This window comes from Balaenoptera acutorostrata, chromosome 11 (assembly GCF_949987535.1).
Source record: "Balaenoptera acutorostrata chromosome 11, mBalAcu1.1, whole genome shotgun sequence".
In the NCBI taxonomy this organism is placed as follows: domain Eukaryota; kingdom Metazoa; phylum Chordata; class Mammalia; order Artiodactyla; family Balaenopteridae; genus Balaenoptera; species Balaenoptera acutorostrata.
The window spans coordinates 99,360,204-99,375,331 of NC_080074.1; the positions used below are offsets into that span (position 1 = coordinate 99,360,204).

General features: G+C 39.0%; 2 protein-coding genes across 6 annotated transcripts in view; one reads left to right on the forward strand and one right to left on the reverse strand.

The window, feature by feature from the left end:
- A2M (alpha-2-macroglobulin) overlaps positions 1–5,065 on the forward strand; it is a 60,241-nt gene extending 55,176 nt beyond the window's left edge. For both annotated transcript variants that reach the window (XM_007196108.3, XM_007196107.3), the window contains exons 30-36: positions 474–692; positions 852–979; positions 1,869–1,959; positions 3,064–3,132; positions 4,005–4,107; positions 4,547–4,588; positions 4,925–5,065. In XM_007196108.3, coding sequence (XP_007196170.1) covers positions 474–692; positions 852–979; positions 1,869–1,959; positions 3,064–3,132; positions 4,005–4,107; positions 4,547–4,588; positions 4,925–4,941 — 669 coding nt within the window. In that variant the 3' untranslated portion in view covers positions 4,942–5,065. The remainder of the gene's footprint in view (positions 1–473; positions 693–851; positions 980–1,868; positions 1,960–3,063; positions 3,133–4,004; positions 4,108–4,546; positions 4,589–4,924) is intronic.
- The window catches only part of KLRG1 (killer cell lectin like receptor G1), a 185,129-nt gene that overhangs the window by 102,331 nt on the left and 67,670 nt on the right, over positions 1–15,128 (reverse strand). Inside the window, exon 6 of one of the 4 annotated variants that reach the window (XM_057555923.1) lies at positions 7,903–7,964. The exons of the other annotated variants lie outside the window; for them this stretch is intronic. Coding sequence (XP_057411906.1) covers positions 7,929–7,964 — 36 coding nt within the window. The 3' untranslated portion in view covers positions 7,903–7,928. Of the gene's footprint in view, positions 1–7,902; positions 7,965–15,128 lie in introns of those variants that run through there. 4 annotated transcript variants of the gene reach the window in all.

A 15,128-nucleotide genomic window follows, 5' to 3' on the forward strand; every position in this document is an offset into this window, starting at 1 on the left:
ATGACCCTGATCATGGCTGCAAAGGACCCTGGGTTTTCTCAGGGCACTGACCTCAGCAGCAGAGCAGAGTGTAGCTTGGGGTGAGAGCCAAACTGAACTTTGGTTGGGTGGTAACAGATATGACCACAGTTGTCAAGAAAGACATCTTAGGCAAATAGCTAATGCTAATAAATAATTCCCATTCATATATATTCTCCACATTGCATACCTCACATATATTTATAGAGAGAAGAGAATTGATTTTCTGAGAAATAAATTTCTAAAGCATATAGTCCAAGGCAGATATGTGAAGGTTATGGTTCTGTCATCTATCTAAGGATTATAATCAATCTTGAAATGAGAACCCCAATATTTAAGCAGTGAGGGAAACAGGAAATAGGAAATCAAAGCCCTTTTTGCGGCAGCTAACATGGGCCTTTGGGTCTTCAAAGGGTTATCATGCCTAAGTGGGTTCCCTCGCCTGTCTCCTCCAGGACACGGTGGTGGCTCTCCATGCTTTGTCCAAATACGGAGCAGCCACTTTCACCAGGACTGGGAAGGCTGCACAGGTGACCATCCAATCTTCAGGGACATTTTCCACAAAATTCCGAGTGGACAACAGCAACCTCCTGTTACTACAGCAGGTTTCATTGCCAGAGGTGCCCGGAGAGTACAGCATGACAACGACAGGAGAAGGATGTGTTTACCTCCAGGTGAGATTCCAGGGGCAGGTGGGGACAAAAGGTCCAGAGTAACATTGTCACTGAGAAGGCCTAACGCAGCAAATGATGGGGCAAATCAAAGAAAGAGTTGAGGAAGTTGGGAGGAATCCTGGACAAGGGAAAAATCACAGACTTTTGTCTGTTCCACAGACATCTTTGAAATACAATATTCTCCCGAAAAAGGAAGAGTTCCCATTTGCTTTGGAGGTGCAGACTCTGCCCCAAACTTGTGATGGACCCAAAGCTCACACCAGCTTCCAAATCTCACTGAGAGTCAGGTAAGATCTCCGACTGCATCATGCAATTCTGGGTATAACAACCAATCTTCTTACTGGAACTCCGCATTAAGCAGAGTAGGGTGACAGTGAATGTTTGTTCTACCTTTATTGAAAAAGCAACGTGTTCTTGTGTTGACACAGAATTTCTCAGTGTTGGGGCTTACATTGTACATCCCCCAACTCCAGGATCTATTAGTGTCTAGTCTCATTATTTACAGCTTATTAATTCCCCTCAATAATAAAGAACCTCTAACCTGAATTCCTGACTTTATTCTAATGTAATTAATCATCCTGATTTCATTCGATTGTAATGAAATCCTATATTATTCTCGCTTTATCTGGGACAGAGGTGGAGACTTCTTGAAAAGCACGAATAGAAGGAAGTAGTGACTCTCTAGTTAGAATTCTTCCTGGTAATAATTAAATCTCAGATTATATATAAAATAATCAATTTTGGGGAAAATACATACATAAGCAGCCATATTCAAATACCTACAGGGCTATTTGTATCTGTCCTCAAGAATATTATAACCTGGTTGGGGATACTATTCAGGAAAAAAGACAAAGTATATGTAACAAATAACTGGGATAGCTTAGCAGTCTCATGCCCAGCTAAGCATCACTTACAGAGCTTTCTTAAAATGGAGATCCTCAGAGTTCACACCCATGAAATTCTGATTCATCAGGTCTAGAGTATAGGCCTGGTCTCTGTGGCTTTAACAGGCTCCCCTGAAGATTCTAATGCACAGCCAGTTTTTTGAGCTACTTGGTAGGAAATTTAGGAAGACTTCTGGTACTTTTCAGGGCTATTGAGTGCTTACTGTGGACATCGAAAAAAAATATTTAATAACACAGAAAATCCTAATTCCTTTCTTCTCTGGATCTTTAGTTACACCGGAAGCCGTCCAGCCTCCAACATGGTGATTGCTGACGTGAAAATGGTATCTGGCTTCATTCCCTTGAAACCAACAGTGAAAATGGTAGGTTTACTATAAGCCCAGGAGACCATATTTTATTAAATGTTTTATGTATCTCTAGACTAAGACAACATTAATATAAAAATACTATTAAATGAACTTCTATCAAAGACATTACTGTCTCCAAAAGCAGAAATATAATTTAGCACGTTTATATGGGGGTTGGTTGGTTTGTTTGTTTTCTCATTTAACTTTGTTTAAATGGGTCTCAAAATTTTATGATGGATTTTTGGTCAAGTTTCCATTGAGGTATTAATAAAAATACTAATTTAAAAAACTAATAACTCAAAACTGCCGCCCACAGAAAAACAAATGATCCATAAAACAGTCTCCTTTTCTTCTAGTTTTACGATACATTGTTATCATTAACCAGTCTTTCACTACTAAGTTCAATGGTCAATTCAGACGGTTTTGAGACGGGGCTTCCACCATTGATCAAACTGGGGTGGCAGGTATTAGGGATCATATTCATTTAGCCTTCTGAACTCTCTGCACAGACCTGGTGGCCTTGCCAGCTCCAGCAGCCTTCCTGTCCACTGCTTTAGGGACACCCACAGCAACGGTCTATCTCTTGTCACGAACAGCACTTTGCTAGGAGCCACATCTACCGGGAAATAATTGTCAGCAGGCTACTGCTTTAATGGAGCTTAGAATCTTCCGAAGATAAAGCATATGCACATGAACTAGTGAAAAAATGTGAGAAAGACTGATTGACATAAACTAGAACTATTACAGAAGTACAGAGGAAACTGAGATTGCTACAAGTTAGAATAAGCAAAAAAAGTAAAAAACCAAAAACCTCCTTCATAAAGGAATGGAATGTGAATTGAACCTTGAAATATGGGTAATTTCCAAGTTTAGGACATTTAGTTCCCTTTTCTTCAAATAAATCAATTTACACATAGGTCCTGTGTCGTACTAATGTTAAACCCTGCATCCCAATTATCTTTCATTTTTAATTCTGCCACATTATTGCCTTTGCTTACAAAAAGCATTTGAAGAAATTTTACCCTCAGGCTTAATTTGGTAATAAACATTCTTCTTTTCTCTGGTTCCCCAGGGTTTTCTTCTGTTTATTAACATTTGTGATGTCTTAATTTTCTTCAGCTTGAAACATCTGACCACGTGAGCCGAACAGAAGTCAGCAACAACCATGTTTTGATTTACCTGGATAAGGTGAGAGCCCTGCCATTCTATCCAAAAAAAATATGGATAATGAGCTACCTGGGAAGTGAATGAAGGCATTTTGGAGACATCACCTCCACGCTAAAAATTTGAGAATTCTAACATTAGGTCCAGTGAATATTCTCCTCTCCTTCTCTATTTATATTTCATCTGGGACTATGGGAAGAAATGACTTGTTATAATATTGGGATATGAATATTTCTAGGACCCCATAAGCAAGAAATTCTCCACAAAAGGTGCTCATTATGTTATGCACAAGTTATTTTGAAGATACATATAAGGAAGTAACCATTGGGATTAGTCAATTATTATATCAACAGCACATCAAAAAGACAAAAGGGGAATATGCTATCAATCTCAGCAAGGACTTAGACCATAAAACAAAATCAGTGCACCAATAAACCAATCTGATTTTATAGTTGTGTGTTGTTACATAGTTTATTCATTACTATATTGACGGATATTATAGTTTACAAATTTTATGAAACATAGGCTGCAGTGATCCACCTTTTATATTCCTTTTTGAGTCGACACAAGTATTTCTACAAGATAGAGTAGTGAAGCTGTACTGAATCTCTGATACTTAAAACTAAACATAGCTATTCAAACAATAAAAAGCCTGCCTCATTCACCCCCTAGGAACAGAGCCACGCACTCACATTGATGGGAGTATATGAATAGTTTTAGTTATTTAAGAAACAATTTGGGGAAGTTTTCACCTACTCTGAGAGCTTTTGGCCCAATTTAAGTACCCTGTTAGTTGACAAAAAGTTTTTCCCCAAAATAGATGAATACTTAAATTCACTCAAAGAAGATAGAGGAAAGCTCCCTGGAGAGTCATTTAATTCCCTTTTGCTTTATAGGTGACAAATCAGACCCTGAGCTTGTCCTTCACGGTTCTGCAAGACATCCCAGTAAGGGATCTGAAACCAGCCATAGTGAAAGTCTATGATTATTATGAGACAGGTGAGTGAAAGTAAAGTTCACACAGAAATTAAATACCTGATCACAGAAATTTAGATTTGAGAGATGTGTTGGGGCAATTCATTACACTAATCACTCTCATCACTTCATTTTGTCTCTATCAAGTCTGATATAAATATATTATTACTAATACAAAGCACCTGTAAGATATTTAGTTCCCTTTTCTTCAGATAAAATCAACTGTAGGACAATATGAAATTTAAATAAGTATAACATCTGTACTCTTACCCTTCAGGAGTTTAGGGTAAAGGAAAGCATAACATACAATATTTGAAAATATAAGACAGAAAGCAGCACATCAAATGAATGATGCTGAGGTTTCCGATACAATTCTTCCCACAATAAAGATTCTTTCACTGATCTGTAACATAGATGTTCGCTTTCCCTCTCACTTCTCCTGACAATTTTTGTTTTTATTCAGATGAGTTTGCTGTTGCTGAGTACAATGCTCCTTGCAGCAAAGGTAAGCAATTCATACTCCTTCCAGATGGAGTCAGAACCCCTTTGGCCTGTCCCTCAAATCTCCTCCATAAAATTCTGGCTAAATATTTCTCATAGACATCATACTGTTCACAGTGCAACTTATTATAGAAAAATACATTTATTGGGAAAGGGCCCCTGATAGTCAGACCTCAGTTCACAGAATTGCACATTAGATAATTTTAAGTAATGGATCTCATTTCCCACTATACTAATTGGATTTCCTCAGGTACCATGCTACCCAAATCTAAAGGAAGGAATATTCACTGTTCCAGAAACCCAAGTCCATCTTAATTTTCTATTCTTTCCACTATCACAGACACTGGAAATGCTTAAAGACCACATCAATGAAAACTGCTTTGCTGGAGTCCCTGTTCCACAGACTCAGGTCTCCATGGAAGAAAAGAGTTTTTATATCTCTGAAGGCTTGTTGAATAAACCTTTTTCTCTGGTCAGCCCATATCACTGTTTACTCATTTATTCAGTAAACACTTATTACATTTCCATGTGATTCCCAATAGACTCCTGAGATAAAAATTCATAGCAATCAAGGGCTAAAGGATTTCAAAAACTGAAAAACATTACAGAGGTGGTGGTCACAGTAGGCTTCATTTAGAGGTTGCAGGGAAAAGAAGAAAGTATTGGATTATGTACTAGGAGCATGTAAAGTGAGTTTGCTTATAGAATTACCCTACGAAAAAGCCAAAGAGTGGATTTATGAGAGAATAAAAGGCTGACTTGACAAGGAAAGACTTTCCACACTAAAGGGAAATATGAAATAGAAAGTTGGATATGTCCAACATTGGGAGGCAGCATAATTAATTGGGACTTGATCTGAATTGGAAGTTATGTGACCTCAGAACCAAATCTGCCATTGACCAATACAAGTGATCAGTCAGTTAACCTTGGGTTTCAGATTCAAGAAAGGATGACAGATTGAAAATGCTGAAGATGTGATTCAAGTAGAAGTGAATTTTCCTAGAAGAAAGAATATATAGGATTCAAAGCCCAAATAGGACTGTTACATCTTTTTTCTGCAACTTTGAGCCAGAACCAAAGGATGGATACAAACTCAAGGAGGTATTCAGAGGCATTAAGTATTAAAATCATCCATTATATGGATGGAGGGGCAGAAGCTTCTGGAGTTTGAAGAGAAGGTCCCTGAAAAGTCCTAGAGTCCTAGTCTTCATCTGGTTGAGTCTGACAGAAGCCTGGATGCTATAAACTAAGAACTCTAAAGGACTTGAAGTTCAAGCACCCTTAGCTCTGTCTCCAGGCTAGGCAAAAGTAAAAGATAAATGTTATCACCTTTGTGCTAGATTCTACTCTAAGCACCTCATAGGTATTAATATATCAACTCTATGAAATAGGTATTCTTATAACAAATGAGGAGAGTGAGGCACAGAGAGGTGTAACTTGCCCTAAGCTACTCAGCTGGTAAAGGGCTGAACCAGAATTCAATACTAAGAGGTCTGGTTTCCAAGTCCACACTCATAACCTCAAACCATGCTGTCTCTCCAGCCCACTTCAGACAAGAAAGCCAAGAAAAAAACATATTTCAGAGCTGAATAAATGTTATAATTAGTATCAATTAAGCATCCATCCAGGGCATGAAATATAAAAAAAATTAGGGGTATGACGAAAGGAAATAAACTAACAGGATTAAAATAAATTCTATCAGTTAGTTCTAGTCCTTTTTTCTTTGTTCATTGCAAATCATGACTGCAAATGTACTTGAAGAGTATACTTGTTGCAAATCAATCATTGTGTCTCCTTGGACCAAGATTCATTCCAGAAACCTTTACTGATTACTTCCTGTGTGTCAGGCACTATATTCCATGCTATGATACAGAATTCAATAAAATGGGATTCCTTCCTTAGAGAAATTACACTGCAGAATAAAAGAAAAAGATACATATTTGCCTTATTATAATACTACATGATAAGTACTGCAAACTATTTATTACCAAGATGGACTCCAGGCACAGTGACCTTCTCAAGTTTTGACGTACCACATCCAAGTTCTGATATTCTGGTAATTATCAAGCACTCTCTAAGAATTCATTTATAATTTGCTTCATTTTTCTTTCATTTGTATTGTAAGATTTTGGACACTATTTTTGTGACCAGGGAGACCTGGACCCGTGCATCCTCTTGAGCCATGAATTTTCACATTGTGTTCTTTACCCTGGGGAAAGGTCTAATTATAATTGAAAATGGATTTGCCACCAGCCTACTGGTATGAGTAGAATTTTAAAGAGTGACATATCTTGACTACATCGAATTTTGTGAATTGAGATTTACTCTTTCTGTAAAAGGATGTGGAGACATGACAGTAAATGAGATAGAGATGTTCAGGGGTCAGTTTATATAGAGTTTTATATTTTATTTTTAAAAATAATAAGGTGCTATATGCTTGCATTTTCTCACATGTGCCTCATCACCAAACTCATCCTTCCCCACCTTGAGTGAGTTGGTCAGAGGCAACTCTGTGCCTCAGGGAAATCGGGTGGTTATGGCAGGAATTCAAAGAGAAAGAAATAGAATACTTGATCCACCTTGCAAGAATAAATAACTTTTATATTTATTTAAACCCCACTGATAAATCAAAAGTTAACCCTGGAAGATTAGAGTATGACAGTTTACTGTATGAAAGAGGTCACAAGAATTCAGAATATATAGGAAACATCTAAATGATGGCAAAATATGTGGCTGGAAACAGAATGAGGAAGCACTCTATGTATCATTAAAGAAATATCCCCAGGATTATACTGTTAAGAGAAAACGGTAGAGCTAAGAACAGGGTACATATTATGGACTCATATTATAATAAAAGGGTGGGAGCAGAAATAGCATGTCCTTTGTTTTTTCTTTTTGCACTTACATAAACTAAGACTAGAATGATACCCACCAGAAAAAAAAAAAAAAAGCTACTAAGAAAGTATTTACCTTCCTACAGAAACAGTGTAAAGTAAGTGGAAGTTTTCAAGGATGGGAAGGAGACCACTTAGAGAATACCATTTAAAATTATTTGACTATTGAACTGTTTGAACATATTTACTATTCTGAAAATTAAACTAAAATCCAGTGAATAAGAAGCTTAAGTCTAAGAAGAAATATTGAATTCAGTACCTGCCAATCTATACAACGAGAAACAATACTTACTCTATAAAGTACGATTAAAGATATCTTACCGAGAGGCTAGGAGAAGATGGCGGAAGAGTAAGACGCGGAGATCACCTTCCTCCCCACAGATACATCAGAAATACATCTACACGTGGAACAGCTCCTACAGAACACCCACTGAACTCTGGCAGAAGACGTCAGACCTCCCAAAAGGCAAGAAACTCCCCACGTACCTGGGTAGGGCAAAAGAAAAAAGAAACAACAGAGACAAAAGAATAAGGACGGGACCTGCACCAGTGGGAGGGAGCTGTGAAGGAGGAAAGGTTTCCACACACTAGGAAGCCCCTTCGCGGGCAGAGACTGCGGGTGGCGGAGGGGGGAAGCTTCGGAGCCACGGAGGAGAGCGCAGCCACAGGGGTGCGGAGGGCAAAGCGGAGAGATTCCCGCACAGAGGAGCAGTGCCGAGCAGCACTCACCAGCCCGAGAGGCTTGTCTGCTCACCCGCCGGGGCGGGCGGGGCTGGGAGCTGAGGCTCGGGCTTCGGTCGGATCCCACGGAGAGGACTGGGGTTGGCGGCGTGAACACAGGCTGAAGGAGCCTAGTGCGCCACAGCTAGGCGGGAGGGAGTCCGGGAAAAGGTCTGGAGCTGCCGAACAGGCAAGAGACTTTTTCTTGCCTCTTTGTTTCCTGGTGCGCGAGGAGAGGGGATTCAGAGCGCCGCCTACACAAGTTCCAGAGACGGGCGCGAGCCACGGCTATCAGCACGGACCCCAGAGACGGGCATGAGACGCTAAGGCTGCTGCTGCCGCCACCAAGAAGCCTGTGTGCGAGCACAGGTCACTCTCCACACCACTCCTCCCAGGAGCCTGTACAGCCCGCCACCGCCAGGCTCCCGTGATCCAGTGACAACTTCCCCGGGAGAACGCGCGGCGCGCCTCAGGCTGCTGCAACGTCATGCCGCCTCTGCCGCCGCAGGCGCGCCCCGCCTCCTCCGTACTGCTCCCTCCCCCGGCCTGAGTGAGCCAGAGCCCCCGAAGCAGCTGCTCCTTTAACCCCGTCCTGTCTGAGCAAAGAACAGACGCCCTCAGGCGACCTACACGCAGAGGCGGGTCCAAATCCAAAGCTGAAACCCAGGAGCTGTTCGAACAAAGAAGAGAAAGGGAAATTTCTCCCAGCAGCCTCAGGAGCAGCAGATTAAAGCTCCACAAACAACTTGATGTACCTGCAACTGTCAAATACCTGAATAGACAACGAATCATCCCAAATTGAGGAGGTGCACTTTGGGAGCAAGATAGATTATTTTTTCCCCTTTTCCTCTTTTTGTGAGTGTGTATGTGTATGCTTCTGTGTGAGGTTTTGTCTGTATAGCTTTGCTTTCACCATTTGTCCTAGGGTTCTGTCCGTCCCTTTTTTTTATTTGTTTGTTTTTGTTTTTAACTTTAAAATTTTTTTCTTAATAATTATTTTTTATTTTTTTATTTTAATAACTTTATTTTATCTTTATTTTATTTTATCCTCTTTCTTTTTTTTTGCTTTCTATTTTTTCTCCCTTTTATTCTGAGCTGTGTGGATGAAAGGCTCTTGGTGCTCCAGCCAGGCATCAGGGCTGTGCCTCTGAGATGGGAGACCCAACTTCAGGACACTGGTCCACAAGAGACCTCCCAGCTACACGTCATATCAAACGGCGAAAATTTCCCAGAGATCTCCATCTCAACACCAAGACCCAGCTTCACTCAATGACCAGCAAGCTACAGTGCTGGACACCCTATGCCAAACAACTAGCAAGACAGGAACACAGCCCCATCCACTAGCAGAGAGGCTGCCTAAAATCATAGTAAGGCCACAGACACCCCAAAACACACCACCAGACGTGGACCTGCCCACCAGAAAGACAAGATCCAGCCTCATCCACCAGAACACAGGCACTAGTCCCCTCCACCAGGAAGCCTACACAACCCACTGAACCAACCTTAGCCACTGGGGACAGATACCAAAAACAACAGGAACTACGAACCTGCAGCCTGCAAAAAGGAGACCCCAAACACAGTAAGATACGCAAAATGAGAAGACAGAAAAACACACAGCAGATGAAGAAGCAAGGTAAAAACACACCAGACCTAACAAATGAAGAGGAAATAGGCAGTCTACCTGAAAAAGAATTCAGAATAATGATAGTAAAGATGATCCAAAATCTTGGAAATAGAATAGAAAAAATGCAAGAAACATTTAACAAGCACATAGAAGAACTAAAGAGGAACCAAGCAACGATGAAAAACACAATAAATGAAATTAAAAATACTGTAGAAGGGATCAATAGCAGAATAACTGAGGCAGAAGAATGGATAAGTGACCTGGAATATAAAATAGTGGAAATAACTACTGCAGAGCAGAATAAAGAAAAAAGAATGAAAAGAACTGAGGACAGTCTCAGAGACCTCTGGGACAACATTAAATGCACCAACATCCAAATTATAGGGGTGAAGAAGAAGAGAAAAAGAAAGGGACTGAGAAAATATTTGAAGAGATTATAGTTGAAAACTTCCCTAATATGGGAAAGGAAATAGTTAATCAAGTCCTGGAAGCACAGAGAGTTCCTTACAGGATAAATCCAAGGAGAAACATGTCAAGACACATATTAATCAAACTATCAAAAATTAAATATAAAGAAAACATATTAAAAGCAGCAAGGGAAAAACAACAAATAACACACAAGGAAATCCCCATAAGGTTAACAGCTGATCTTTCAGCAGGAGCTCTGTAAGCCAGAAGGGAGTGGCAGGATATACTTAAAGTGATGAAGGAGAAAAACCTACAACCAAGATTACTCTACCCAGCAAGGATCTCATTCAGATTTGATGGAGAAATTAAAACCTTTACAGACAAGCAAAAGTTAAGAGAATTCAGCACCACCAAACCAGCTTTACAACAAATGCTAAAGGAACTTCTCTAGGCAAGAAACACAAGAGAAGGAAAACACCTACAATAACAAACCCAAAACATTTAAGAAAATGGGAATAGGAACATACATATCGATAATCACCTTAAATGTAAATGGATTAAATGCTCCCACCAAAAGACACAGACTGGCTGAATGGATACAAAAACAAGACCCATGTATATGATGTCTACAAGAGACCCACTTCAGACCTAGGGACACATACAGACTGAAAGTGGGGGGATGGAAAAAAATATTCCATGCAAATGGAAATCAGAAGAAAGCTGGAGTAGCAATTCTCATATCAGACAAAATAGACTTTAAAATAAAGACTATTACAAGAGACAAAGAAGGACACTATATAATGATCAAGGGATCAATTCAAGAAGAAGATATAACAATTGTAAATATGCACCCAACATAGGAGCACCTCAATACATAAGGCAAATACTAACAGTCATAAAAGGGGAAATCAACAGTAACACAATCATAGTAGGGGACTTTAACACCCCACTTTCACCAATGGACAGATCATCCAAAATGAAAATAAATAAGGAAACACAAGCTTTAAATGATACATTAAACAAGATGGACTTAATTGATACTTATAGGACATTCCACCCAAAAACAACAGAACACACATTTTTCTCAAGTGCTCATGGAACATTCTCCAGGATAGATCATATCTTGGGTCACAAATCAAGCCTTGGTAAATTTAAGAAAATTGAAATCGTATCAAGTATCTTTTCCAACCACAACGCTATGAAACTAGATATCAATTACAGGAAAAGATCTGTAAAAAATACAAACACATGGAGGCTACACAATACACTACTTAATAAAGAAGTGATCACTGAAGAAATCAAAGGGGAAATCAAAAAATACCTAGAAACAAATGACAATGGAGACACGACTACCCAAAACCTATGGGATGCAGCAAAAGCAGTTCTAAGAGGGAAGTTTATAGCAATACAAGCCTACCTCAAGAAACAGGAAATATCTCGAATAAACAACCTAACTTGCACCTAAAGCAATTAGAGAAAGAAGAACAAAAAAACCCCAAAGTTAGCAGAAGGAAAGAAATCATAAAGAGCAGATCAGAAATAAATGAAAAAGAAACGAAGGAAATAATAGCAAAGATCAATAAAACTAAAAGCTGGTTCTTTGAGAAGATTAACAAAATTGATAAACCATTAGCCAGATTCATCAAGAAAAAAAGGGAGAAGACTCAAATCAATAGAATTAGAAATGAAAAAGGAGAAGTAACAACTGACACTGCAGAAATACAAATGATCATGAGAGATTACTACAAGCAATTGTATGCCAATAAAATGGACAACCTGGAAGAAATGGACAAATTCTTAGAAATGCACAACCTGCCGAGACTGAACCAGGAAGAAATAGAAAATATGAACAGACCAATCACAAGCACTGAAATTGAAACTGTGATTAAAAATCTTCCAACAAACAAAAGCCCAGGACCAGATGGCTTCACAGGCGAATTCTATCAAACATTTAGAGAAGAGCTAACACCTATCCTTCTCAAACTCTTCCAAAATATTGCAGAGGGAGGAACACTCCCAAACTCATTCTATGAGGCCACCATCACCCTGATATCACAACCAGACAAAGATGTCACAAAGAAAGAAAACTACAGGCCAATATCACTGATGAAGATAGATGCAAAAATCCTCAACAAAATACTAGCAAACAGAATCCAACAGCACATTAAAAGGATCATACACCATGATCAACTGGTGTTTATTCCAGGAATGCAAGGATTCTTCAATGTATGCAAATCAATCAACGTGATACACCATATTAACAAATTGAAGGCGAAAAACCATATGATCATCTCAATAGATGCAGAAAAAGCTTTTGACAAAATTCAACACCCATTTATGATAAAAGCCCTGCAGAAAGTAGGCTTAGTGGGAACTTTCCTCAACATGATAAAGGCTATATATGACAAACCCACAGCCAACATCGTTCTCAATGGTGAAAACCTGAAACCATTTCCACTAAGATCAGGAACAAGACAAGGTTGCCCACTCTCACCACTATTATTCAACATAGTTTTGGAAGTTTTAGCCACAGCAATCAGAGAAGAAAAAGAAATAAAAGGAATCCAAATCGGAAAAGACGTAAAGCTGTCACTGTTTGCAGATGACATGATACTATACACAGAGAATCCTAAAGATGCTACCAGAAAACTACTAGAGCTAATCAATGAATTTGGCAAAGTAGCAGGATACAAAATTAATGCACAGAAATCTCTTGCATTCCTATACACTAATGATGAAAAATCTGAAAGTGAAATTAAGAAAACACTCCCATTTACCATTGCAACAAAAAGAATAAAATATCTAGGAATAAACCTACCTAAGGAGACAAAAGACCTGTATGCAGAAAATTACAAGACACTGATGAAAGAAATTAAAGATGATACAAATAGACGGAGAGATATACCATGTTCTTGGATTGGAAGAATCAACATTGTGAAAATGACTCTACTACCCAAAGCAATCTACAGATTCAATGCAATCCCTATCAAACTACCACTGGCATTTTTCACAGAACGAGAACAAAAAATTTCACGATTTGTATGGAAACAGAAAAGACCCCGAATAGTCAAAGCAAGCTTGAGAACAAAAAATGGAGCTGGAGAAATCAGGCTCCCGGACTTCAGACTATACTACAAAGCTACAGTAATCAAGACAGTATGGTACTGGCACAAAAACAGAAACATAGATCAATGGAAAAGGATAGAAAGCCCAGAGATAAATCCACGCACATATGGTCAGCTTATCTTTGATAAAGGAGGCAAGCATATACAGTGGAGAAAAGACAGCCTCTTCAATAAGTGGTGCTGGGAAAACTGGACAGGTACATGTAAAAGTATGAAATTAGAACACTCCCTAACACCATACACAAAAATAAACTCAAAATGGATTAAAGACCTAAATGTAAGGCCAGACACTATGAAACTCTTAGAGGAAAACATAGGCAGAACACTCTATGACATACATCACAGCAAGATCCTTTTTGACCCAACTCCTAGAGAAATGGAAATAAAAACAAAAATAAACAAATGGGACCTAATGAAACTTAAAAGCTTTTGCACAGCAAAGGAAACCATAAACAAGACTAAAAGACAACCATCAGAATGGGAGAAAATATTTGCAAATGAAGCAACTGACAAAGGATTAATCTCCAAGATTTACAAGCAGCTCATGCAGCTCAATAACAAAACAAACAACCCAATCCAAAAATGGGCAGAAGACTTAAATAGACATTTCTCCAAAGAAGATATACAGATTGCCAACAGACACATGAAAGAATGCTCAACATCATTAATCATTAGAGAAATGCAAATCAAAACTACAATGAGATATCATCTCACACCGGTCCGAATGGCCATCATCAAAAAATCTACAAACAATAAATGCTGGAGAGGGTGTGGAGAAAAGGGAACCCTCTTGCACTGCTGGTGGGAATGTAAATTGATAGAGCCACTATGGAGAACAGTATGGAGGTTCCTTAAAAAACTAAAAATAGAACTACCATACGACCCAGCAATCCCACTACTGGGCATATACCCTGAGAAAACCATAGTTCAAAAAGAGTCATGTACCAAAATGTTCATTGCAGCTCTATTTACAATAGCCAGGACATGGAAGCAACCTAAGTGTCCATCATTGGATGAATGGATAAAGAAGATGTGGCACATATATACAATGGAATATTGCTCAGCCATAAAAAGAAATGAAATGGAGGTATTTGTAGTGAGGTGGATGGAGTTAGAATCTGTCATACAGAGTGAAGTAAGTCAGAAAGAGAAAAACAAATACAGTATGCTAACACATATATATGGAATCTAAGGGAAAAAAAAAAAAAGGTCATGAAGAACCTAGTGGCAAGATGGGAATAAAGACACAGACCTACTAGAGAATGGACTTGAGGATATGGGGAGGGGGAGGGGTAAGATGTGACAGGGTGAGAGAGTGGCATGGACATATATACACTACCAAATGTAAAATAGATGGCTAGTGGGAAGCAGCCGCATAGCACAGGGAGATCAGCTCCGTGCTTTGTGACCACCTAGAGGGGTGGGATAGGGAGGGTGGGAGGGAGGGAGACGTAAGAGGGAAGAGATATGGGAACATATGTATATGTATAGCTGATTCACTTTGTTATAAAGCAGAAACTAACACACCATCGTAAAGCAATTATACTCCAATAAAGATGTTAAAAAAAAAAAGAAACTTTAAAGAGCAGAGGTGAGATAAAGTAAATGACTTTGCCACAAGTGACAAACTAGCATCATATTTACAAGTAGAAATTTGAGAAAATTGTTTCTACAATTATTGAAAGTTATAAAGAGTTTTTGTGTGAAAGGTGGAAGGTATTGAAGGGAGTCACTGGAGATTAATGAGATTTGTTTTTCTCTGAAATTCCTGAG